Below are 27,934 nucleotides of genomic sequence, written 5' to 3' on the forward strand. Positions count from 1 at the left end.
AAAACCTGCATTCATTGCATGATTCCACATTCAGTAGTATCTGAACACTACAATTTCAATGATTACTAAAGAAAAACTATACTACTTCAGAAACTAGAGGATCCTTGAAGAGTAGACTAAATAATACTGACCATACTGACTTCCCTCACCTTGTCCAGAACAGTGTAACCGGGAATATTGCCTTACTTCAAGTGGTAAATACAAAACTAATCTGCAATACTACACTCACCCACCCGCCCCCCAAAAAAAGATGAAATACGATCCCAACCTACCTGCTACTATTTTAATGGCAGTGGGTGGCCTGGCATCTCTTCTTGGAGAAGCGGGGCACTTCATTAACATTTAATCAGGCTCCCACAGTGCAACTATGGGGGCTTGGGAAGCCTGGCAGTGAAATGGAGGTGAAAGCAGCAGTGCTCCACCCAGTCCCTCAAGGAAGCCTTCAGTCCCCCCCTCTGCTGATCGTTGCCTCATTCTCCCTGCTTTCATCTCCAACCTTCCCCCCACCATGTAACCCCTAACTCCCCTGATGGCCTCTCTCTCCCCAGCCCATAACCACAGCCGTCCCTCCCCTCCCTAAAGCCCTTTTGCTTATCCCAAAGCTCTGTTCTGCAGCCTATGCCCCTCCTGATTTCTGGGGACTGGCCAAAAGGTCACTCCCTGGCTGCCGCCTCTTGCCTCTAGTTTTCTCACTTGGCTTCTGGCCAGCCCGTCAATTTGGCAGTTGCCATGTGGGAAATAAAACTTAAAAAAACGATAATGAGGTCCTGTCGTTAAGATCAGCAGGACCTCCGTGTTCCAGGCCTTGATGAGTTCAGCAGGACCTCTGCGTAAATATTCAGACTATTATTATAATGAGTATATACTCCCAGTTGGCAGGATGCGACAAGTGGTGTCCCCAGAGATATATACTGGGGCGTCAAATTTTCACAAAGGAAAAAGTTTGCCGACAACACCAAACTAGGTGGCACAGTAAAAAGTGACTTCAGCTGCCTATATCCTAAGGTGTGGAATTTGCTCCCTGCCTCTCTACCTCTCTACCTTTCTTTCCTCCTTTAAACTGCTCCTTTAGACTAAGCTTTTGCTTATCAATCCTAATATGGTTCCTTATGTGGCTTGGTGTCAGATTTTGTTTATTAACACTCCTGTGAAGCACCTTGGAACATTTACTACGTTAAACGTGCTATATAAATGCAAGTTGTTTTTGTTGTAGATGGGAGCAGAAAGTTGCAAAGGGACATTGAGAGATTAGATAAATGGACAAAACTGTGGCAAAAGGAGTTCAACATAGGAAAGTGTGAAGTCATCCACTTTGAACCGAAGAAAGATAGATCAGGACATTTGTTAAACTGTGGCTGAACAGAGGAATTTAGGGGTTCATGTGCAGAAATCATTAAATATTAGTGGACGCTAGCAACAGCTCATATTTATATAGTGCCTTTAATGTAATAAAACACCCCAAGGCGCATCACAGGAACATTATAAAACAAAATATGACACTGAGCCACATAAAGAGATATTAGGTCAGATGACCAAAAGCTTGGTCAAAAAGGTAGATTTTAAGGAGCGTGTTAAAGGTGGAAAGCGAGGCAGAGAGGTATTGGGAGGGAATTCCAGAGCTTAGGGTGAAGGTGCAGCCACCAATGGTGGAGCAATTAAAATCAGAATGCTTAAGAAGCCAGAATTAGTTGAGCACGGATATCTCCTCCAGCTCCATAACCCTCCAAGATGGTGTGGAGTTATGGATTAGAAACTGGACTGAAATAACGATATTCGAGCTGCTGTACATAGTTTTAAAAAGTTTGCACTTTTTAATTTGCACTATGGGTAGGTAGAGGCTTTTAATCACCATTCTCACTGATGATGTGGTTTTCTTTGGAGATTACAGAGATAGCAGGGGGCAAGGCCATGGAGAGATTTGTAAACAAGGATGAGAATTTTAAAAATCAAGACGTTGCACGACTGGGAGCCAATATAGAGTCAGCAAGCACAGGGGTGATAGGAGAACAGGGCTTGGTGCGAGTTAATGTAGGTCAGCAAGCACAGGGGTGATAGGGGAACAGGGCTTGGTGCGAGTTAATGTAGGTCAGCAAGCACAGGGGTGATAGGGGAACAGGACTTGGTGCGAGTTAATGTAGGTCAGCAAGCACAGGGGTGATAGGGGAACAGGACTTGGTGCGAGTTAATGTAGGTCAGCAAGCACAGGGGTGATAGGGGAACAGGACTTGGTGCGAGTTAATGTAGGTCAGCAAGCACAGGGGTGATAGGGGAACAGGGCTTGGTGCGAGTTAATGTAGGTCAGCAAGCACAGGGGTGATAGGGGAACAGGACTTGGTGCGAGTTAATGTAGGTCAGCAAGCACAGGGGTGATAGGGGAACAGGACTTGGTGCGAGTTAATGTAGGTCAGCAAGCACAGGGGTGATAGGGGAACAGGGCTTGGTGCGAGTTAATGTAGGTCAGCAAGCACAGGGGTGATAGGGGAACAGGGCTTGGTGCGAGTTAATGTAGGTCAGCAAGCACAGGGGTGATAGGGGAACAGGACTTGGTGCGAGTTAATGTAGGTCAGCAAGCACAGGGGTGATAGGGGAACAGGACTTGGTGCGAGTTAATGTAGGTCAGCAAGCACAGGGGTGATAGGGGAACAGGACTTGGTGCGAGTTAATGTAGGTCAGCAAGCACAGGGGTGATAGGGGAACAGGGCTTGGTGCGAGTTAATGTAGGTCAGCAAGCACAGGGGTGATAGGGGAACAGGGCTTGGTGCGAGTTAATGTAGGTCAGCAAGCACAGGGGTGATAGGGGAACAGGACTTGGTGCGAGTTAAGACGTGGGCAGCAGAATTTTGGCCTCAGTATAGAAATCCTAAAATGTAGCACGGGCTTCCAGTTAGATCAGTGAGCCACAACACATCTGTTTTACTTTTGCTCAGCAGTTATCATTTGAACTTTGCTTGACAATTAGACAAGTACAGTATCCATATTTGCCATAATGTGATGAAATTTTTATGTGAATTTATATTGATCTTACTGCAGTGCATAACTCTCCTTATTTAATCCACTCTAGTCTCTGGTCCGACTGCCGTCTCTGATCTCACAATGCGATGAAGTACTCTGGTTTTTCAAGCCTCGTCCAGAGGATGTGAATCCACCAAAGGAGTAAGTACAGAGCAGAAAGCTGATGTTCCTCAGTGAGCTCCAGATGTGCATGCTGATGGCTGAACGTGAAGTGCACAAAAATCTCTGGTATAACCTGGTGCCAAGGCAATGTGACAAGGCTGCAGCAAGGTTAGAAATTACAGAGAAACTGAACAAGCATATGGAAAGATGGACAGAAAAGGCTCGCAGTTTCATCGACAACATTACCCACTGTGGAACATTGTCATATCCAGGGAGAGGAAAAAAACTGACTAAAAGTCCCGAGAGTAATTTGGCGAGCACTTTTGGAAATTCCCCTCCAACCCCTAAAGGCAGTCAAAAACAACTTTTTAAAATTGATTTTCTGTGTGTGGGCAAGCTGGCAGGACATGTGGAATTAAAGCTGAAGAAAGTTGATTCAGGGCCATTTGAGAGCTTTGGAGCAAAAGCTGGATTGATATATTTTCAGAAGGGGACTGTAGGAAGGAGGTTGGTGGTTACAGAAGCATTAGTACGTCTATGGGGAAATTAAGGGAAAAATGTGTGACAACAGTGATGTGAGAGAGAAAACCATTATGGAATAATCATATGTGGACCCCGATTACAGTGGCTGAGTGACCTTTCCTAGCTCTGGATTCTGGGAAGTCAGTATTTGAGTCAATTACTTCTCTGCTCAAATGAAATTCTGGGCAGAGGCTGCAGGAGTGCGGGACCGCAGGGAGTGGGCGTGCGGGGCAGGAGGGTGTGCGCGTGCGGGGGAGGAGGGGGAGGCGGCACGCAGGGGAAGGGGAGGCGGGCGAGCGAGGGAGGGGAGTGCGGGCGCAGGGGGAGGCGGACGTGCGGGGAAGGGAGGCGAGCGTGCGGGGGAGGAGGGAGGTGGGCATGCGGGGGAGGAGGGAGGCGGGCATGCGGGGAAGGAGGGTGCGGGCAGGTGGGGGTGTGTGGGGGAGGGGGAGACGGATGTGTGGGAGGCAGGGTGCAGGTGTGGGGGTTGCGCGAGGGGACATTGCCTTTGTCTGAATGGGGCTACTGCTAGCATCATATCAGCCCTCTGGTATGTGTCTCAAAACAACTGGGGAGAGACTCTGGGAGGGTCAGGAGCTGGGGAGGGGTGAATTCTGGGCTCCATATTGAGGCAAATAAACGTAAAAGATTTACCTTAGATGCTGCCTTTGGGCAAACCAATTTTGTGGTTCTCTCTCCAAGCAGGCTAAGGAGAAAGTAGGGCCCATAAAAGACCCAAAAGGTAACGTATGTATAGGGATGGATGATGTTGGTATGGTTCTTAATGAATACTTTGCATCTGTGTTCACAAAAGAGGGGGACGATGTAGATATTGTGGTCAAGGAGGAGGGGTGTAAAGTATTGGATGTGGTCAACATAGGGAGAGAGGAAGTATTAATGGGATTAGCATCCTTGAAACTTGATAAATCACCAGGGCCAGATGAAATGTACCCCTGGCTGTTAAAAGAAGCAAGGGAGAAATAGTAGAAGGTCTGATCATCATTTTCCAGTCCTCACTGGATACAGATGTGGTGCCGGAGGATTGGAGGACTGCAAACGTTGTACCTCTGTTTAAAAAGGGAACGAGGGATCGACCGAATAATTACATGCCGGTCAGTCTAACCTCAGTAGTGAGCAAATTATTAGAATCTATTCTGAGAGACAGGATAAGCTATCACTTAGAAAGGCTCATACTAATCAAGGATAGTCTGCATGGATTTGTTAAGGGAAGATCTTGCCTGACCAGCTTGATCAAATTTTTTGAAGAAGTAACAAGAATCACAGAATCGTTACAGTGCAGAAGGATGCCATTTGGCCCATCGTGTCTGCACTGGCTCTTTGGAAGAGCAGCTCCCTCAGTTCCATTCCCCTGCCTTCTCCCTGTAACCCTGCACATTCTTCCTTTTAGAGTCATAGAGTTATACAGCACAGAAACAGGCCCTTCGGTTCATCATGTCCATGCCGGCCATCAAGCACCTTTTCATATGTCTAATTCCCTTTTGAATGCTTCAATTGAACCTGCCTCCACCACATTCTCAGGCAGCGCATTCCAGACCTTAACCACTCGCTGCATGAAAAAAGTTTTTCCTCATGTCACTTTTGCTTCTCTTAAATCTGTGCCCATTCGTTCCGAGTAGAGAAGGCTGAGGGGGGACCTGATTGAGGTATACAAAATTATGAGGGGCATAGATAGGGTAGATAGGAAGAAACCTTTTCCCTTAGCGGAGGTGTCAGTAATCAGGGGGCACAGATTTAAGGTAAGGGGAAGGTGGTTTAGAGGGGATTTCAGGAAAAAAAAATTCACCCAGAGGGTGGTTGGAATCTGGAACACACTGCCTGAAGGGGTGGTAGAGGCAGGATCCCTCACAACATTTAAGAAGTATTTAGATGAGCACTTGAAACGCCATAGCATACAGGGCTACGGGTCAAGTGCTGGAAAATGGGATTAGAATAGATAGGTGCTTGATGGCGGCCGGCACAGACACGATGGGCCGAAGGGCCTGTTTCTGTGCTGCATGACTCGATGACTCTATGATCCTTTCACGAGTGGGAACAGTTTCTCTCTATCTACTCTGTCCAGACCCCTCATGATTTTGAATACCTCTTATCAAATCACCTCTCAGCCTTCTCTTCTCCAAGGAAAACAGTCCTAACTTCTCCAACCTATCTTCATAACTGAAATTCCTCATCCCTGGAACCATTCTCGTGAATCTTTTCTGTACTCTCTCCAGTGCCCTCACATCTTTCCTAAAGTGCGCTGCCCAGAAGTGCACACCATACTCCAGCTGAGGCCGAACAAGTGTATTATCCAAGTTTAGCATAACTTCCTCTTGCACTCTATTCCCCTATTAATAAAGCCCAGGATACTATATGCTTTATTCACCACTCTCTCAGCCTGCCCTGCCACCTTCAATGATTTATGTACATATACACCAAGGTCCCTCTGTTCCTGCACCCCCTTTAGAATTGTACCCTTTATTTTATATTGTCTCTCCATGTTTTCCTACCAAAATGAATCACTTCACATTTCTCTGCATTGATCTTCATCTGCCACCTGTCTGCCCATTCCAACAACTTGTCTATGTCCTTGTGGAGTTCTATACAGTCCTCCTCACAGTTCACAATGCTTCTAAGTTTCGTATCATCTGTAAACTTTGAAATTGTGCCCTTTACACTAAGGTCCAGGTCATTAATATATATCAGGAAAAGAAAGGAAGATAAATGAGGGTAGTGCAGTTGATGTGATCTACATGGATTTTAGCAAGGCTTTTGACAAGGTCCCGCATGGCTGACTGGTTAAAAAATAAAATCCCATGGGATCTAGGCAAATGCAGCAGGTTGGATACAAAATTGGCTCAGTGGCAGGAAACAAAGGGTAATTGTTGACATCTGTTTTTGTGACTGGAGGGCTGTTTATAGTGGCGTTTCACTGGGCTCAGGACTGGGTCCCCTGCTTTATGTGGTATATATTAACGATTTGGACGTAAATGTGGAGGGCATGATCAAGAAGTTTGCTGACGACACAAAGATTGGCCGTGTGGTAGATAGCGAGGAGGATAGCTGTAGGCTGCAGGAAGATATTAATGGTCTGGTCAGATGGGCAGAAAAGTGGCAAATAGAATTCAACCAGGAGAAGTGTGAGGTGATGCATTTTGGGAGGTCAAACAAGGCAAAGGAATACACGATTAATGGGAAAATACTGAGAGGTACAGAGGGAGTGAGAGACCTTGGTGTAAATGTCCACAAATCCCTGAAGGTAGCAGGACAGGTCGATAAGGTGGTTAAGAAGACCGAGGTATAGAATATAAGAGTAGGGAGGTTATGCTGGAACTGTATAACTCATCGGTTAGGCCACAACTTGAATACTGTGTGCAGTTCTGGTCACCTCATTACAGAAAGGATGTAATTGCACGAGACAGGGTACAGAGGATATTTACGAGGATGTTGCCAGGACTGGAAAAACGTAGCTATGAGGAAAGATTGGAAAGACTGGGGTTATTCTCCTTGGAACAGAGAAGGCTGAGAGGAGATCTGATTGAAATATACAAAATTTTGAGGGGCCTGGATAGAGTGGAGGTGAAGGGTCTGTTCACCTCAGCAGAGAGGTGAGTGATGAAGGGGCATAGATTTAAAGTGATTAGTAGAAAGATAAGAGGGGAGATGAGGAAAAGTTTTTGTCAGCCAGAGAGTAGCGGGGGTCTGGAACTCAAAGAATAAAGAACAGTACAGCACAGGAACAGGCCATTTGGCCCTCCAAGTCAGTGCCGATCTTGATGCCTGTCCAAACTAAAACCTTCTGCACTTCCGGGGTCCGTATCCCTCTATTCCCATCCAATTCATGTATTTGTCAAGATGCCTCTTAAACGTCGCTATCGTACCTGCTTCCACCGCCTCCCCCGGCAGCAAGTTCCAGGCACTCACCACCCTCTGTTTAAAGAACTTGCCTCGCACATCCCCTCTAAACTTTGCCCCTCGCACCTTAAACCTATGTCCCCTAGTAACTGACTCTTCCACCCTGGGAAAAAGCTTCTGACTATCCACTCTGTCCATGCCGCTCATAACTTTGTCAACCTCTTATCATGTCGCCCCTCCACCTCCGTCATTCCAGTGAAAACAATCCGAGTTTATCCAACCTCTCCTCATAGCTAATGCCCTCCAGACCAGGCAACATCCTGGTAAACCTCTTCTGTACCCTCTCCAAAGCCTCCACATCCTTCTGGTAGTGTGGTGACCAGAATTGCACGCAATATTCTAAGTGTGGCCTAACTAAGGTTCTGTACAACTGCAGCATGACTTGCCAATTTTTATACTCTATGCCCCGACCGATGAAGGCAAGCATGCCGTATGCCTTCTTAACTACCTTATCCACCTGCGTTGCCACTTTTAGTGACCTGTGGACCTGTACGCCCAGATCTCTCTGCCTGTCAATACTCCTAAGGGTTCTGCCATTTACTGTATACTTCCCACCTGTATTAGACCTTCCAAAATGCATTACCTCACATTTGTCCGGATTAAACTCCATTTGCCATTTCTCCGCCCAAGTCTCCAACGGATCTATATCCTGCTGTATCCTCTGACAATCCTCATCACTATCCGCAACTCCACCAACCTTTGTGTCGTCCGCAAACTTACGAATCAGACCAGCTACATTTTCCTCCAAATCATTTATATATACTACACACAGCAAAGGTCCCAGCACTGATCTTTGCGGAACACCACTAGTCACATCCCTCCATTCAGAAAAGCACCCTTCCGCTGCTACCTTCTGTCTTCTATGACCGAGCCAGTTCTGTATCCATCTTGCCAGCTCACCTCTGATCCCGTGTGACTTCACCTTTTGTACCAGTCTGCCATGAGGGATCTTGTCAAAGGCTTTACTGAAGTCCATATAGACAACATCCACTGCCCTTCCTTCATCAATCATCAAAGAACAAAGAACAATACAGCACAGGAACAGGCCATTCAGCCCTGCAAGCCTGCGCAGATCTTGATGCCTGCCTAAACTAAAACCTTCTGCATTCCGGGGCCCATATTCCTCTATTCCCATCCTATTCATGTATTTGTCAAGATGTCTCTTAAACGTCACTATCGTATCTGCTTCCACCACCTCCCCTGGCAGCATGTTCCAGGCACTCACCACCCTCTGTGTAAAAAACCTGCCTCGCACATCCCCTCTAAACTTTGCCCCTTGCACCTTAAACCTATATCCCCTAGTAACTGACTCTTACACCCTGGGAAAAAGCTTCTGACTATCCACTCTGTCCATGCCGCTCATAACTTTGTAAACCTCTATCATGTCGCCCCTCCACCTCCGTCGTTCCAGTGAAAACAATCCATGTTTTTCCAACCTCTCCTCATAGCTAATGTCCTCCAGACCAGGCAACATCCTGGTAAACCTCCTCTGTACCCTCTCCAAAGCCTCCACGTCCTTCTGGTAGTGTGGCGACCAAGTTGCACGCAATATTCTAAGTGTGGCCTAACTAAGGTTCTGTACAGCTGCAACATGACTTGCCAATTTTTATACTCTGTGCCCCGACCGATGAAGGCAAGCATGCCGTATGCCTTCTTGACTACCTTATCCACCTGCGTTGCCACTTTCAGTGACCTGTGGACCTGTACGCCCAGATCTCTCTGCCTGTCAATACTCCTAAGGGTTCTGCCATTTACTGTATACCTCCCACCTGCATTAGACCTTCCAAAATGCATTACCTCACATTTGTCCGGATTAAACTCCATCTGCCATTTCTCCGCCCAAGTCTCCAACCGATCTATATCCTGCTGTATCCTCTGACAATCCTCATCACTATCCGCAACTCCACCAACCTTTGTGTTGTCCGCAAACGTACTAATCAGACCAGCTACATTTTCCTCCAAATCATTTATATATACTACAAACAGCAAAGGTCCCAGCACTGATCCCTGCGGAACACCACTAGTCACATCCCTCCATTCAGAAAAGCACCCTTCCACTGCTACCCTCTGTCTTCTATGACCGAGCCAGTTCTGTCTCCATCTTGCCAGCTCACCTCTGATCCCGTGTGACTTCACCTTTTGTACCAGTCTGCCATGCGGGACCTTGTCGAAGGCTTTACTAAAGTCCATATCGATAACATCCACTGCCCTTCCTTCATCAATCATCTTCGTCACTTCCTCAAAAAACTCAATCAAATTAGTAAGACACGACCTCCCCTTCACAAAACCATGTTGTCTCTCGCTAATAAGTTCGTTTGTTTCCAAATGGGAGTAAATCCTGTCCCGAATAATTCTCTCTAATAGTTTCCCTACCACAGACGTAAGGCTCACCGGCCTATAATTTCCTGGATTATCCTTGCCACCCTTCTTAAACAAAGGAACAACATTGGCTATTCTCCAGTCCTCTGGGACGTCACCTGTAGCCAATGAGGATGCAAAGATTTCTGTCAAAGCCCCAGCAATTTCCTCCTTTACCTCCCTCAGTATTCTAGGGTAGATCCCATCAGGCCCTGGGGACTTATCGACCTTCATGCTTTGCAAGACACCCAATACCTCCTCTTTTTTCATAATGAGATGACTGAGGCTATCTGCACTCCCTTCTCTAGGCTCATCATCCACCAAGTCCTTCTCTTTGGTGAATACTGATGCAAAGTACCCATTTAGCACCTCGCCCATTTCCTCTAGCTCCACACATAGATTCCCATCTCTGTCCTTGAGTGGGCCAACCCTTTCCCTGGTTACCCTCTTGCTCTTTATGTACGTATGAAAAGCCTTGGGATTTTCCTTAATCCTGTTTGCCAATGACTTTTCATGACCCCTTTTAGCCCTCCTGACTCCTTGCTTAAGTTCCTTCCTACTTTCTTTATATTCCTCAAGGGCTTCATCTGTTCCTAGCTTTCCAGTCCTTACGAATGCTTCCTTTTTCTTTTTGACTAGGCTCACAATATCCCTCGTTATCCAAGCTTCCCGAAACTTGCCAAACTTATCCTTCTTCCTCACAGGAACATGCTGGTCCTGGATTCTAATCAACTGACGTTTGAAAGACTCCCACATGTCAGATGTTGATTTACCCTCAAACAGCCGCCCCCAATCTAAATTCTTCAGTTCCTGCCTAATATTGGTATAATTAGCCTTCCCCCAATTTAGCACCTTCACCCGAGGACTACTCTTATCCTTATCCACAAGTACCTTAAAACTTACGGAATTATGGTCACTGTTCCCAAAATGCTCCCCTACTGAGACTTCGACAACTTGGCCGGGCTCATTCTCCAATACCAGGTCCAGTACGGCCCCTTACCTAGTTTGACTATCTGCATATTGTTTTTTCTTTTATTTATTTATTTAGAGATACAGCACTGAAACAGGCCCTTCCGCCCACCGAGTCTGTGCCGACCAACAACCACCCATTTATACTAACCCTGCAGTAATCCCAATTTCCCTATCACCTACCTACACTAAGGGCAATTTACAATGGCCAATTTACCTATCAACCTGCAAGTCTTTGGCTGTGGGAGGAAACCGGAGCACCCGGCGAAAATCCACGCGGTCACAGGGAGAACTTGCAAACTCTGCACAGGCAGTACCCAGAATCGAACCCGCATCCCTGGAGCTGTGAGGCTGCAGTGCTAACCACTGCACCACTGTGCCACCCATTCAAGAAGCTCTCCTGGATGCTCCTTACAAATTCTGCCCCATCCAAGCCCCTAGCACTGAGTCCTAGTCAATATCGGGGAAGTTAAAATCACCCACCAGTACAACCCTGTTACTTTTACATCTTTCCAAAATCTGTCTACATATCTGCTCCTCTACCTCCCGCTGGCTGTTGGGAGGCCTGTAGTAAACCCCCAACATCGTGACTGCACCCTTCCTATTCCTGAGCTCCACCCATATTGCCTCGCTGCATGACCCCTCCGAGGTGTCCTCCCACAGTACAGCTCTATCCCCCTCTATCCCGCCTGAAGCTTCTAAATCCCGGAACATTTAGCTGCCAATCCTGTCCTTCCCTCAATCAAGTCTCTGTAATAGTAACAACATCATAGTTCCAAGTACTAATCCAAGCTCTAAGTTTATCTGCCTTACCTGTTATACTTCTCGCATTGAAACTAATGCACTTCAGACCACCAGTCCCGCTGTGCTCAGCAACATCTCCCTGCCTGCTCTTTCTCTTAGTCTTACTGGCCTTATTCACTAGTTCCCCCTCAGTTATTTCACCTGCTGTCCTACTGCTCTGGTTCCCACCCCCCTGCCACACTAGTTTAAACCCTCCCGAGTGACGCTAGCAAACCTCGCAGCCAGGATATTTATGCCCCTCCAGTTTAGATGCAACCCGTCCTTCTTGTACAGGTCCCACCTGTCCCTGAAGAGATCCCAATGATCCAGATATCTGAATCCCTCCCTCCTACATCAGCTGTTCAGCCACATGTTTAGCTGCACTATCTTCCTATTTCTAGCCTCACTGGCACGTGGCACAGGGAGTAATCCCGAGATTACAACCCCAGAGGTCCTGTCTTTTAACTTTCTACCTAACTCCCTAAACTCCCCCACAGGACCTCGTCACTCTTCCTGCCTATGTCGTTGGTACCGATGTGTACCACAACCTCTGGCTGTTCACCCTCCCCCTTCAGAATTCCCCCTTCAACCTCACTGCCTGAAAGGGTAGTTGAGGCAGAAACCCTCAACTCACTCAAAAGGAGTCTGGATATTCACTTCAAGTGCCGTAAGCTGCAGGGCGCCAGACCAAATGCAGGAAGGTGGGATTAGAATAGGTGGAACTTTTTTCGGCCGGCACAGACACGATCTGCCTTAAACGTTCTATGGTTCAGGTCCCATGGCCTTTTTTTGCAAATGCAAAGGGCCCAATGCCTGCTTCAGGCATGCGTAAACAATGACAATTTTTCTTTTCCTTTTCCAGTACAATAGGCCGCACATTTCTGGCCAGAAATGTATTGGGAGCTTAGTGGAACAGTCAACATTTGAATTTAGATGTGTTTATTGTTTTACTTTGCTCAGTCACAATCTTAGTTTGTGACATTTTTACCATTTCTCGCATGTATTCTGTCGTCTCTTGAGTGATATTGGCAGTTAACATAAAAGGGAACCCAAAAACCTTCTACCAGCTTGTAAATAGTAAGTGAGTAGGAAGATGTTGATTGGGGCTTATCCAGGACAAAGGGTATATATGCTTAGAGGCGCAGGGGAAGGCTAAAATACTTAATGAGTACTTTGTATCACTGCTTACTAAGAGGAGTCTGACAAAATGTCGGCAGGAGCAGAGAGAGTAAAGGCAATGGATGGGGTAAAAATTGAGAGGAGGGTGGTACTGGCTGGCTATGCTTAGGGTAGATAAGTCACCTGGTCCAGATGGCTTGTCTCCGAGGTTGCTAAAGGAAGTGAGGATGGAGACAGCAGAAGGGTTTGCCATAATCTTCCAATCTTCCCTGGATACAAGCGAGGTGCCAGAGGTTTGGAGAATGGTAAATGTGACATGCTTGATCAAGAAAGAGTGTAAAGACAGTCCTAGCAACTGCAAGCCTGTTAGTTTAACGTCAGTGGTGGGTAAGGTTTTAGAAACAACAATCAGGGAAAAAAAATCAAAAGGTACTTGGAGAGGTTTGAGTTAATTAAGGAGAGACAGGACAGATTTGTAAAAGGCAGATCATGCTTGACTAATCGAATTTTTTAGAGTCATAGAGAGATACAGCACTGAAACAGGCCCTTCGGCCCCCGAGTCTGTCTGACCATCAACCACCCATTTATACTATTCCTACATTAATCCCATATTCCCTAAATTCTCCTTCCACCTACCTACACTAGGGGCAATTTACAATGGCCACTTTACCTATCAACCGCAAGTCTTTGGCATGTGGGAGGAAACCGGAGCACCCGGAGGAAACCCATGCGGTCACAGGGAGAACTTGCAAACTCTGCACAGGCAGTACCCACAACTGAACCTGGGTCACTGGAGCTGTGAGGCCGCAGTGCTAACCACTGCACCACTGTGCCCCCTCGTCACTGACCTTGATGATGTAACAGAGAAGGTTGATGAAGGGAATGTAGTGGATGTTGTCTGTGTGGATTTTAAGAAAGTGTTTTATAACCTACCACATAAAAGGCTGGTTAACAAAACTGAGGCCCCTGGAATAGGAGGGTCATTGTCCAATTGGATAAAAAATGTCTTAAGGACAAAAAAACAGTGAGTTGGAGTAAATGATTCTTTTTCAGATTAGAGAATGGTGGACAGTGGTGTTCCCCAAGGGTCAGTGTTGGGACCACTGCTTTTTTGCTTTCTATAAATGTCTTGGATATTGGAATACAGAGTAGAATTTCACAATTTGCCGATGACACCAAACTTGGAGGTGTGGCAAACAGTGAGGGTGATATGTAACAGGACATAGATATGTTGGCAGAATGGGTAGATAGATGGCAGATGGAATTCAATACAGACAAGTGTGAGTTGATGCATTTTTGGCAGAAGGAACAGGGAGAGGCAATATATATTTAATGGCACAGTTCTAAAGAGTGTGCAGGAACAGAGGGACCTGGGGGTGCATGTACATTGATCTTTGAAGGTGGCAGGACATATTGAAAGAGTGGTCAGTAAAGCATATGGGATCTTGGGCTTCTTAAAAAGAGGCATTTAGTAGAAAAGCAGGGAAGTTATGCTGAACACTTATAAGGCTCTGGTTAGGCCCCAACTAGAGTATTGCATCCAGTTCTGGTCACCACACTTCGGGAAGGATGTGAGTGTCCTTGGGAGGGTGCAAAGGAGATTTACCAGAATGGTTCCAGCATGAGGGATTTTAGTTACAAGGTTAGGTTGGAAATGCTGGGCTGTTCTCCTTGGAGCAAAAGAGATTGAGGGGATATTTAATAGAGGTGTACAAGATTACGACAGGCTTGATTAATTAGACAAGGAAAAACCATTGCAATTAACTAATGGTACAAGGACTAGGGGACACAGATTGAAGGTTTGGGCATGAAATTCAGGGCGAATCTAAGGAAATTTTTTTTTACTCAGCGGGTGGTAATGACCTGGAACTCACTGCCTATGAGAGTAGTGGAAGGGGAGACTATCAATGATTTCAAAAGGAAATTGGATGGTCATTTGAAAGAAATAGACTTGCAGGGCCTTGGGGATCGAGCAGGAGAGTGGGACTAACTGGATCACTCTGTGGGTACCCAGTCTGGCCTCGATGGCTGAATGGCCTTTTCTGTGCCGCTGTGACTCTATGACAGCTTGCGCAGGACCAGAGGCTTGGTTGATGCTTACTGGGAAATAAGTTGATCCAACTCAAGCCCTTGATTGCTTACAAACAAGAAAATCATAAATCCAGAAGTGAACGTCCCAGTGCCTTAGAAACATAGACATAGAACATAGAAAATAGGAGCAGGAGTAGGCCATTCGGCCCTTCGAGCCTGCTCCGCCATTCATTATGATCATGGCTGATCATCCAACTCAGTAGCCTGTTCCCACTTTCGTCCCATACCCTTTGATCCCTTTAGACCCAAGAGCTATACCAACCTCCAAACATACAATGTTTTGGCCTCAACTGCTTTCTGTGGTAGCGAATTCCACAGGTTCACCACTCTCTGGGTGAAGAAATTTCTCCTCATCTCAGTCCTGAAAGGTTTACCCCATTTCCTTAATCTATGATCCCTGGTTCTGGACTCCCCCACCATCGGGAACATCCTTCCTGCATCTACCCTGTCAAGTCCTGTTAGAATTTTATAGGTTTCTCTGAGATTCCCCCACACTCTTCTGAACTCCAGCGAATATAATCCTAATCGACTCAATCTCTCCTCATACATCTGTCCCGCCATCCCAGGAATCAGTCTGGTAAACCTTCGCTGCACTCCCTCTATAGCAAGAACATCCTTCCTCAGATAAGGAGACCAAAACTGCACACAATATTCCAGGTGTGGCCTCACCAAGGCCCTGTATAATTGCAGCAAGACATCCCTGCTTCTGTACTCGAATCCTCACACTATGAAGGCCTTGATGCACTGTGCTGCCCAATTCCCCAACTGTTACTTGAACGTTTACAGATAAAACTTGTTTTCTGTAGCCCAGCTGTTCCCTTTAAATATGACAATAATGAATACCCAGTCTTTGTCCTTGCTACATGATGCAGCTCAGTTCACGTAACGGGCACCACACACTCCTTCAGCAAATGGCGTCTCCAGCCTATAGTCAAAGATCGGCCTTCGCTGAAGTTTTAGATAAATAATCAGAACTGGCAAGCACACAGTAACCAGTTAAGGTGAATACTGTAGAACATGGCCGTTAACAGAGTTACAGCTAATTTGTAAAATTAAGATAATTGCAGATTGGAATTTGTAAGGAAGTTGCCAACAGGATGTTCTGCTCAAATCATAGCCCTGACGTTTGGTCCCTGGTGATTAGTATGAATGATAACATCTAATAAATGGAGAGAAAATTCTAGATAATGTGTATGATCACGAGAAAATCTTTGTGATTGGAATCATCGTATAGTATAAATCACTCATTCTGCACAGTAATAACGGATTATTCTTAGATTTAGGATTTTGCAGACGTTTATCATTGTACATAATGCAAGAAGATGCAGTATAAATTCGATATTATTCATCCCAGGGGAGCCGGTGGCGTAGTGGTAATGTCACTGGTCTAGTAATCCAGAGGCCCATCTTAATGCTGTGGGGACACAGATTCAAATCCCACCACGACAGCTGGTGGAATATGAATTTAATTAACAAAAAAAGGTCTGTAAACGGGCAGGGGGCATTCTGAACAGCCAGAGGTTGTGGTACACATTGATACGAACGACATAGACAGGAAGAGTGACGAGGTCCTGCATGGGGAGTTCAGGGAGTTAGGTAGTAAGTTAAAAAGCCAGGACCTCCAGGGTTGTAATCTCGGGATTACTGCCTGTGCCACGTGCCAGTGAGGCCAGAAATAGGAAGATAGTGCAGCTAAACACGTGGCTAAACAGCTGGTGTAGGAGGGAGGGTTTCAGATGTCTGGATCATTGGAATCTCTTCCAGGCCAGGTGGGACATGTACAAGAAGGACGGGTTGCAACTAAACTGGAGGGACACAAATATCCTGGCTGCGGGGTTTACTAGCGTCACTGGGGAGGGTTTAAATTAGTGTGGCAGGGGGGGTGGGAACCAGAGCAGTAGGTCAGCAGATGAAGAAACTGAGGGGGAACTAGTGAATAAGGCCAGTAAGACTGAGAGGAAGAGCAGGCAGGGAGATGTTGCTGAGCACAGCGGGACTGGTGGTCTGAAGTGCTTTTGTTTCAATGCGAGAAGTATAACAGTAAGGCAGATGAACTTAGAACTTGGATTAGTACTTGGAACTATGATGTTGTTGCTGTTACAGAGACTTGGTTGAGGGAAGGACAGGATTGGCAGCTAAACGTTCCGGGATTTAGATGCTTCAGGCGGGATAGAGGGGGATGTAAAAGGGGTGGGGAGTTGCATTACTGGTTCAGGAGAATATCACAGCTGTACTGCGGGAGGACACCTCAGAGGGGTCATGCAGCGAGACAATATGGGTGGAGCTCAGGAATAGGAAGGGTGCAGTCACGATGTTGGGGGTTTACTACAGGCCTCCCAACTGCCAGCGGGAGGTAGAGGAGCAGATATGTAGACAGATTTTGGAAAGATGTAAAAGCAACAGGGTTGTTGTGGTGGGTGATTTTAACTTCCCCCATATTGACTGGGACTCACTTAGTGCTAGGGGCTTGGATGGGGCAGAATTTGTAAGGAGCATCCGGGAGGGCGTTTTGAAACAATATGTAGATAGTCCAACTAGGGAAGGGGCCGTACTGGACCTGGTATTGGGGAATGAGCCCAGCCAGGTGGTCGAAGACTCAGTAGGGGAGCATTTTGGGAACAGTGACCATAATTCCATAAGTTTTAAGGTACTTGTGGATAAGGATAAGAGTAGTCCTTGGGTGAAGGTGCTAAATTGGGGGAAGGCTAATTATAACAATATTAGGCAGGAACTGAAGAATTTAGATTGGGGGTGGCTGTTTGAGGGTAAATCAACATCTGACATGTGGGAGTCCTTCAAACGTCAGTTGATTAGAATCCAGGACCAGCATGTTCCTGTGAGGAAGGAGGATAAGTTTGGCAATTTTCGGGAACTTTGGATAACGAGTGATATTGTGAGCCTTGTCAAAAAGAAAAAGGAAGCATTCGTAAGGGCTAGAAGGCTGGGAACAGACGAAGCCCTTGAGGAATATAAAGAAAGTAGGAAGGAACTTAAGCAAGGAGTCAGGAGGGTGAAAAGGGGTCATGAAAAGTCAATGGCAAACAGGATTAAGGAAAATCCCAAGGCTTTTTATACATATATAAAGAGCAAGAGGGTAACCAGGGAAAGGGTTGGCCCACTCAAGGACAGAGATGGGAATCTATGTGTGGAGCTAGAGGAAATGGGCGAGGTACTAAATGAGTACTTTGCATCAGTATTCACCAAAGAGAAGGACTTGGTGGATGGTGAGTCCAGGGAAGGGAGTGTAGATAGTCTGCGTCATGTCAATATCAAAAAGGAGGAGGTGTTGGTCGTCTTGAAAAACATTAAGGTAGGTAAGTCCCCAGGGCCTGATGGGATCTATCCCAGAATACTGAGGGAGGCAAGGGAAGAAATTGCTGGGGCCTTGACAGGCTATCCTCATTGGCTACAGGTGAGGTCCAGAGGACTGGAGAATAGCCAATGTTGTTCCTTTGTTTAAGAAGGGTAGCAAGGATAATCCAGGAAATTATAGGCCGGTGAGCCTTAGGTCAGTGGTAGGGAAATTATTAGAGAGGATTCTTCGGGACAGGATTTACTCCCATTTGGAAACAAATGAACTTATTAGCGAGAGGCAGCATGGTTTTGTGAAGGATAAGTCGTGTCTAACTGACTTGATTGAATTTTTTGAGGAAGTGGCGAAGATGATTGATGAAGGAAGGGCAGTGGATGTTGTCTACATGGACTTCAGTAAAGCCATTGACAAGGTCCTTCATGGCAGACTGGTACAAAAGGTGAAGTCACGCAGGATCAGAGGTGAACTGGCAAGATGGATACAGAACTGGCTTGGTCATAGAAGACAGAGGGTAGCAGTGGAAGGGTGCTTTTCTGAATGGAGGGCTGTGACTAGTGGTGTTCCGCAGGGCTCAGTGCTGGGACCTTTGCTGTTTGTATTATATATAAATGATTTGGAGGAAAATGTAGCTGGTCTGATTAGTAAGTTTGCGGACGACACAAAGGTTGGTGGAGTTGCGGATAATGATGAGGATTGTCAGAGGATACAGCAGGATATCGATCGGTTGGAGACTTGGGCGGAGAAATGGCAGATGGAGTTTAATCCGGACAAATGTGAGGTAATGCATTTTGGAAGGTCTAATACAGGTGGGAAGTATACAGTAAATGGCAGAACCCTTAGGAGTATTGACAGGCAGAGAGATCTGGGCTACAGGTCCACAGGTCACTGAAAGTGGCAACGCAGGTGGATAAGGTAGTCAAGAAGGCATGCGGCATGCTTGCCTTCGTCGGTCGGGGCATTGAGTATAAAAATTGGCAAGTCATGCTGCAGCTGTACAGAACTTTAGTTAAGCCACACTTAGAATATTGTGTGCAATTCTGGTCGCCACACTACCAGAAGGATGTGGAAGCTTTGGAGAGGGTACGGCCGAGGTTTATCAGGATGTTGCCTGGTCTGGAGGGCATTAGCTATGAGGAGAGGTTGGATAAACTCGGCTTGTTTTTACCGGAACGACGGAGGTGGTGGGGCGGCCTGATAGAGGTTTACAAAGTTATGAGTAGCATGGACAGAGTGGAATTCAGAATGTTTTTTCGCAGGGTGGAAGAGTCAGTTACTAGGGCACATAGGTTTAAGGTGAGAGGGGCAAAGTTTAGAGGGGATGTGCGAGGCAAGTTTTTTACACAGAGGGTGGCGAGTGCCTGGAACCTGCTGCTGGGAGAGGTGGTGGAAGCAGGTACGATAGCGACGTTTAAGAGGTATCTTGACAAATACATGAATCGGATGGGAATAGAGGGATACGGACCCCGGAAGTGCAGGTTTTAGTTTAGGCAGGCATCATGATCGGCGCAGGCTTGGAGGGCCGATTGGCCAGTTCCTGTTCTGTACTGTTCTTTCTTCTTTGTCTGGAATTGAAAGCTCGTCTCAGTAATGGTGCCATGAAACTATCATTGATTGTTGTTAAAAACCCATCTGGTTCACTAATGTCCTTTAGGGAAGGAAATCTGCTGTCCTTACCTGGTCTGGCCTACATGGTTACTCCAGACCCACAGTAATGTGGTTGACCCTTAACTGCCCTCTGAAATGGCCTGGCAAGCCACTCAGTTGTGAAGGGCAATTAGGTATGGGCAACAAATGTTGGCCTTGTCTACGACACCCACATCCCATGAAAATTCTTTTAAAAAACTGCTTGTGTCTCTTCCACAAAGAACTCCATACTTACAGGACGTAAACGTGGCTTGAAGTTGTGACTTGCATGCCAGGTCTTCTGATGGTTCTATTATATAAACGACTTGTAAGAATGTTCTTTAATAATGAGTATTGAAATAATTGAGCTGCTGCCCTCTGCTGGATTTATCTTTGAAATGGCTGAAAGGCTGATCATTTGTTAAATGATTGAGTAGTAGCTTGTGTTGTGTGTTACACACAGCAGATACGGAATCTTAAGCTGCTGCCCCTTGTTGCAGTTGCATCTCTGGTTACCTGGCAGCGTCAGCATCCTGCAGTCTCATACCTCTTGGAGAAACGTTAAGTCAGGTGCTGGATTACAACACAGGCAATAAAGTACAAACATTATTGGGCTGGAAGGAGACATATTTTGAACTGCATGGTAAAACTGAATTGGGCTTCCAATAATTTCCAAAGGTGTCCTCCTGCCCCATCTTGGAGATATAATACTGTAATAGACAGTTGTGATGTTTGGATTTTTGATATTGGTGGGAAGAGTTTGATTCGAATGTCCAAACGGAGGGGATTTTTGCACAAATTGAGTTGTTGTCATGCAAGCCCCCACCTGCCAAGAATGGGGCACATTAACTTTTCCACATTGACATGAAATTTCAAATTGTTGCTGGGAAAAAGAGAAGGCCTATTACAAGGGCTGCCAGACTTGCTGGAAAGACATTTGTGCATATTGACAGGCAATACTTGAAAGGACAAAGGGGCTATTCCCTGCTCCAATTTAACCCACAATGGACATTTGATTACCAGCTATTGTGTGTAGAGCAGACATTCCAAGGTCTGTTAGGACAAGACAATCCACAAGGGCCAGGACTGATTAGGCCAGCTGGTCATTGGACTAACTGGCTGTTGCAGGTTTTTTTGAATTCGCCACAGAGAATTTAAACTCAGAAAGCTCTTTGCTGCTGGACTGAGAACATCTCTCTGCTGTCTACTCCCATCTCTTTCTCACCAACTTCGGAATCCATTGAAGACATATGAACACCAGGAGAGAAAAGTCTCCTCCAGTGAATAAGGTTTAAGAAGAATACTGGGCCCCAACAAAAAGCAAGATCTACCGACAAGCAAGGACTACAGCGAGCTCGAAGCACAGTAACAAAAACCCTCTTCAAAGATTGCCTCAATCCTTTCCACTTTATTTTACTTCTGCTCTTTTCCGTCTCTATTTGCACATGTGTGTCATGTATGCTTGCTAGCGTGGGCTCATTGTGTATTCGTAGGCGTCAACCAAATTAGAGTTTAAGTTTTAACAAATTTCAATCTTTCTTCTTTAAACCTAAGAAAGCCTGTTGTGCTCATTTCTTTACTTTATAATTGGAAAGCAGTGAACAAGGATTCACCAAGGGGGAGCTAAAACATGTGTTTAAAATAAAACCCTGTTACAGTAAGACCAGGTGAAGGCTGAGAGGGACCCCTGGACACCTTTCTCACCTGTCCATCACAGTTGCCCTTGGGTAGATCTCTCCTGGATGGTAAAATCTCAGTTTCAAAACTTGATACACTCCTTGCTGCTTTTCATGGTCTGGGCCATGAGTTTTTTTAGGATATTGGAGATACATTTATAGGCAATTTATTTACGCAGAATGGAATTACTTAAACAAAACAGCAATTGAAAGTGCATGGAATTTCAGTGAAAATGAGGTCATCATTGCATGAGAGAGCGGTGCAGTTAAAGGATACTGTCATTGTGTATCATGCATGATTGTAAGAATTGGAATTTCCAATGTTGAAACATTAATGAGATCAGCTAGCTACCATGGGTATAGTATGTTAGGCCAGAGAGGTGTCTGCCATGCGCCCTGCCTCCCACAAGTCTGTACATTAATTGCTGTGAATGGGTCACTCTGTGAATATAAGTTCATAGTGACGAGTGTGATATGCAGTGCAGTAATTGGTAGCTACTTCAGTCTATTTGGAACCAGGAGAATAAATGTTTCCCTAGATCATCAGCTCATTGTCTTCACTTCCGATGATTGTGTGAGGTTGGAAAATACCTGCATTAAGATTTATGGTTATGAAATGAAAATATCTGGGCAGCTCCTCAGAGGCTGTTAAGCTTCTTATCAGCTGGGCAGTGCTGCTGGTAATATTTAAAGCAATTTTAGTTTTGAAAGAATGGGTTGGATATGGTATTTTTGGTGAGCGGGTGGGTCAGTGAGCAGGGCTGGCAGTGTTGTTGAACTGACATTATCTCATTGAGGGGAGGGAACAACATAAATGGGGATAGGCCGTTTAGCCCCTTGAGCCTGTTCCACTATTCAATGAGATCATGGCTGATCTGTGACTGAACTCCATATAAGCCTGCCTTTGCCCATCTACCTTAATACCTATGGTTATCAAAAATCTTACCAATCTCAGATTTAAAATTAACAGTTGATCTAGCTTCAGTTGCCATTGCAGAACAGAGAACCAAACTTCTACTACTCTTTGTGTCTAGAAGTGTTTCCTAATTTCAATCCTGATAGGTCTGGCTCTAATTTTTACACTATGACCCCTTGTCCTTGGCCACCCAATTGCAGTAATAGTTTCTCTCCATCTACCTTATCAGTTCCTGCGATTAAAAACAAACCTTTTTGTTTACTTGAGTAGCAATGAAGTCAGTCGATGATTCAATCATTTCTTTTTAACTTCAGTATAAAAGGCACTTTTTAAAAAATTTGCTGTTGGGATGTGAACATCATCCCTAATTACCCTTGAACAGGTGGTGGGGAGCTGCCTTCCTGAACCGCTGCAGTCCATCTGGTGTAGGTACACTCACAGTGCTGTTCGGGAGGGAGCTCCAGGGTTTTGATCTGGCGACAGTGAAGGAACAGAGATATAGTTCCAAGTTAGGATGGTGTGTGATTTGGGAGGTGGATCTTGCATGTGGTGGTGTTCCCATGAGTCCGCTGCCCTTGCTGTTCTAGGTGCTAGAGATTGCGGGTTTGGAAGGTGCTGTCGAAGGAGCCTTGGTGAGTTGCTGCAGTGCACCTTGTAGATGGTACATACTGCTGCCACTGTGTGCCGGTGGTGGAGGGAGTGAATGTTTAAGGTGGTGGATGGGCTGCTAATTTTGCCTGTTTTGTCCTAGATAGTGTCAAACTTCTTGAGTGTTATTGGAGCTACATTCTTCCAGGCAAGTGGAGAGTGTTCCATATTTGAATTGTAAATGGTGGACAGTCTTTGAAGAGTCAGGAGGTGAATTGCTCGCCACAGTATTCTGACCTGCCTTGTAGCCACAATTTTTATATGGCTGGTCCAGTTAAGTTTCTGGTCAATGATAACTTTTTTTTATTCTTTCATGGGATGTGGGCGTCATTGGCAAGGCCAGCATTTGTTGCCCATCCCTAATTGCCCTTGACAACTGAATGGCTTGTTAGGCCATTTCAGAGGACAGTTAAAACTCAACCACATTGTTGTGGGAAGGAGTCACATATCATAGAGTCATAGAGTTATACAGCACAGAAACAGGCCCTTCAGCCCATCATGTCTGTGCCAGCCAGCCAGCACCCAACTATTCTAATCCCATTTTCCTGCACTTGGCCCATAGCCTTGTATGCTCTGGCGTTTCAAGTGCTCATCTAGATACTTCTTAAATGTTATGCGCGTTCCTGCCTCCACCACCAGACCAGGGAAGGATGGCAGATTTCTTTCCCTAAATGACATCAGTGAACCAGATGGGTTTTTACAACAATCAATGATAGTTTCTTGGCACTATAACTGAGATAAGCACAGTGGCGCAGTGGTTAGCACCGCAGCCTCAGCGCTCCAGCGACCCGGGTTCAATTCTGGGTACTGCCTGTGCGGAGTTTGCAAGTTCTCCCTGTGACTGCGTGGGTTTTCGCCGGGTACTCCGGTTTCTTCCCACAGTCGAAGACTTGCAGGTTATAGGTAAATTGGCCGTTGTAAATTGCCCCTAGTGTAGGTAGGTGGTAGGGAATATGGGATTACTGTAGGGTTAGTATAAATGGGTGGTTGTTGGTCGGCACAGACTCGGTGGGCCGAAGGGCCTGTTTCAGTGCTGTATCTAAAAATAAATTCCAGATTTTTTAATTAATTTATTAGTTAATTGAATTTAAATTCCATCAGCTGTCATGGGATTTGAATTCATGACCCCAGGGCATTAGCCTGGGCGTCTGGATTACTAGTTCAGTAACCAGATTGTTGTCACTTGTAGGCCAGACTAGGTAAAGACAGCAAATATCCCGCCCTGAAGGACATTACTGAACTAGATGGTTTTTGCTACAATCTGGTACATACAACCATATGAATTAGGAGCAGGAGTAGGGCACTCGGCCCTTCGAGCCTGCTCCACCATTCAATAGGTTTATGGCTGAACTGATTACTCCGCAATTCCACCTATCCCTGATAATCTTCCACCCCCTTGCTTATCACGAATCTATCTACCTCCGCCTTAAAAATATTCAAAGACTCTTACCTTCTGGGAGTGGAGCGGAGCGCAGCAGACCTGTGGGGAGAATGCAGAGAGTGGAGCCTATAAATCGACCCCGAGAATCGAGGCCCAGTCTCTTACCTTCCGGGAGCGGAGCAGACAGGAGTGCTGTGGACATGTTGGGAGAACACCGAGAGTGTAGCCTATAAATCGAGCCCGAGGATCGAATCCCAGTCTCTTATCTTCTTTGAACTGAGCAGATAGCAGTCGGAGCTCTTCCACCGTTCCGGAGTTTTGGCGAAAAAAAGCCAACAGAGGAGAGCTCCAAGGTGATTGGTTGGTGAATAGCATCTGTTAGTGCATTTAAATATCTTAAAAAAATAAGGGGAAAGTTTTTTTTTTGTTGAAAAAAAAACCTCTGGTGATAAGGTGAGTACTAGTAAAGTTATTTTTTAAGGACTTTAGATTGGAGTGCGTAGAACAAGGCCCTTAGAGTAATTAGTTTTTTTTTAAATTAAGGGAGTAACTAATTAATCTAAGGGTAAGTCATGGCAGGAGAGCTCAGCCCCGTGATATGCTCCTCCTGCGCTATGTGGGAAATCAGGGACGCTTCCAGTGTCCCTGACGATCATGTGTGCAGGAAGTGTATCCAGCTGCAGCTACTGGCTACCCGCATTATGGAGCTGGAGCTGCGGGTGGATTCACTGTGGAGCATCCGCGATGCTGAGGACGTCGTGGATAGCATGTTTAGTGAGGTGGTCACACCGCAGGTAATGGCTGCACAGGCAGAAAAGGGATGGGTGACCACCAGACGGAGTAGTAGGCACAGGCAGGTAGTGCAGGAATCCCTGAGGATAAGGCAAATGAATGCGTGGCTGAAGAGCTGGTGTAGGCGGAAGGGCTTCAGCTACTTGGATCATTGGGATCTCTTCTGGTGCAGAGGTGACCTGTACAAGAGGGATGGGTTGCATCTGAACTGGAAGGGGACCAATATCCTCGCGGGGAGGTTTGCTAGTACGACTCGGGAGGGTTTAAACTAAAATGGCAGGGGGGTTGGACCCAAAGTAGTAGTCTCTCCGATGAGATAGTTGAGGCAAATGTAGAGGTTAAAGCAAGCAGGTCCAGTAGGCAGGCCGGGCAGGGGCAGGACAGGGAGTGTGGAAGGTCTGGTAGGCTAAACTGCATTTATTTTAATGCAAGAAGCCTTACAGGTAAGGCAGCTGAACTCAGTGCATGGATCGGTACATGGGATTGTGATATTATAGCTATTACAGAAACAAAGTTGAGGGATGGGCAGGACTGGCAGCTCAATGTTCCAGAGTAGTGATGCTTCTGGCGTGACAGAGGTGGAGGGAAGAGAGGAGGGGGAGTTGCACTATTGATTAGGGAGGATATCCCGGGGGAGCGTCCAACGAGGCCATATGGGTAGAACTTAGAAATAAGAAAGGGGTGATCACTTTGATGGGATTATACTATAGGCCCCCCAACAGTCAGATGGAATTGGAGGAGTATATATGTAGGGAAATCCCAGATAGGTGTAGGAATTATAGGGTTGTAATAGTAGGTGATTTTAACTTCCCTAATATTGACTGAGACTGCCTTAGTGCTAAGGGATCAGATGGGGAAGAATTTGTTAAGTGTGTCCAGGATAGTTTTCTGAAGCAGTATGTGGATGGCCCAACTAGAGAAGGGGCTACACCCGACCTCCTCTTAGGAAATGAGGATTGGCAGGTGGTTGATGTGTCAGTGGGGGAGCACTTCGGGACCAGTGACCATAACTCTATTAGCTTCAGGATAGTTATGGAAAAGGATAGGACTGGTCCTCAGGTTGAAGTCCTAAATTGGGGTAAGGCTAATTTCGATGGCATCAGACAGGAACTCTCAAATGTTGAATGGGAGAGGCTGTTTACAGGTAAAGGGACGTCTGGCAAGTGGGAGGCTTTTAAAAGTGAGATAGGATGAGTTCAGGGCCGGCATATTCCTGTTAGATTGAAGGGCAAGGCTGGCATGTTTAGGAAACTTTGGTTGACGAGGGATATTGAGTGTCTGGTCAGGACAAAGAAGGAGGCATCTGTCAGGTATAGGCAGCTGGAATCAAGCAACTCCCTCGAGGAGTATAGGGGATGTAGGAGTACACTTAAGAAAGAAATTAGGAGGGCGAAAAGGGGCCATGAGATTTCCCTGGCAGATAAGCTAAAGGAGAATCCTAAAAGATTCTATAAGCATATTAAGAGTAAAAGGGTAGCTAGGGAGAGAGTAGGTCCCCTTAAGGATCAGTGTGGTAATCTATGAGTGGAGCCACGGGAAATGGGCGAGGTCTTAAATGAATACTTCTCGTCTGTATTTACCGTGGAGAAAGTCATGGAAGCTAGTGAGTTCAAGGGAGGGAACAGTGATATCCTGGAGCATATCAACATTACAAAAGAGAAGGTGTTGGAGGTTTTGAAGCGCATTAAGGTGGATAAATCCCCAGGCCCTGACCAGGTATATCCTAGGATGCTATGGGAAGCCAGGGAGGAGATTGCTGGGGCCCTGGCAGAGCTTTTTGTATCATCGTTAGCCACGGGTGAGGTACCGGAAGACTGGAGGATAGCTAATGTTGTGCCTTTATTTAAGAAGGGCAGCAGGGATAAGCCAGGGAACTACTGGCCAGTGAGCCTTACATCAGTGGTGGGAAAGTTATTGGAAGGGATTCTGAAAGACAGGGTTTATATGCGTTTCTTTAGTTTAGAGATACAGCACTGAAACAGGCCCTTCGGCCCACCGAGCCTGTGCCGAACATCAACCACCCATTTATACCAATCCTACACCAATCCCATATTCCTACCACATCCCCACCTGTCCCTATAATTCCCTACCACCTACCTATACTTGGGGCAATTGATAATGGCCAATTTACCTACCAACCTGCAAGTCTTTTGGCTTGTGGGAGGAAACCGGAGCACCCAGAGAAAACCCACGCAGACACAGGGAGAACTTGCAAACTCCACACAGGCAGTACCCAGAATTGAACCCGAGTCGCTGGAGCTGTGAGGCTGCGATGCTAACCACTGCGCCACTGCCGCCAGAAAGGCATGGTCTGATTAGGGATAGTCAGCATGGCTTTGTGATTGGGAAATCATGTCTCACGAATTTGATTGAGTTTTTTGAGGAGGTGATCAAGAGGATTGACGAGGGCAGGGCGATGGACGTTGTCTACATGGACTTTGGCAAGGCCTTTGACAAGGTACCGCATGGTAGGCTGGTCCAGAAGGTTCGAACACATGGGATCCAGGGTGAGCTAGTAATTGGATACAAAATTGGCTTGGTTATATGAGGCAGAGGGTGGTAGTGCAGGGTTGTTTTTCAGATTGGAGGCCGGTGACCAGTGGTGTGCCGCAGGGATGGGTGCTGGGCCCTCTGTTTGTCATAATATTCATGACTTGGATGTGAATGTAGGGGGCATGATTAGTAAGTTTGCAGATGGCACCAAAATTGGTGGTATA

The 27,934-nt window shown here is 46.2% G+C and overlaps 1 protein-coding gene across 2 annotated transcripts in view; it reads left to right on the top strand.

Moving 5' to 3' along the window:
• Positions 1–27,934, top strand: part of sh3pxd2aa (SH3 and PX domains 2Aa) — an 822,856-nt gene that overhangs the window by 283,244 nt on the left and 511,678 nt on the right. For both annotated transcript variants that reach the window (XM_068053246.1, XM_068053247.1), the window contains exon 5: positions 3,062–3,153. In XM_068053246.1, the coding sequence (XP_067909347.1) occupies positions 3,062–3,153 (92 nt within the window). The remainder of the gene's footprint in view (positions 1–3,061; positions 3,154–27,934) is intronic.

The sequence above is a fragment of the Heterodontus francisci genome, chromosome 20 (assembly GCF_036365525.1).
Source record: "Heterodontus francisci isolate sHetFra1 chromosome 20, sHetFra1.hap1, whole genome shotgun sequence".
Taxonomy (NCBI): domain Eukaryota; kingdom Metazoa; phylum Chordata; class Chondrichthyes; order Heterodontiformes; family Heterodontidae; genus Heterodontus; species Heterodontus francisci.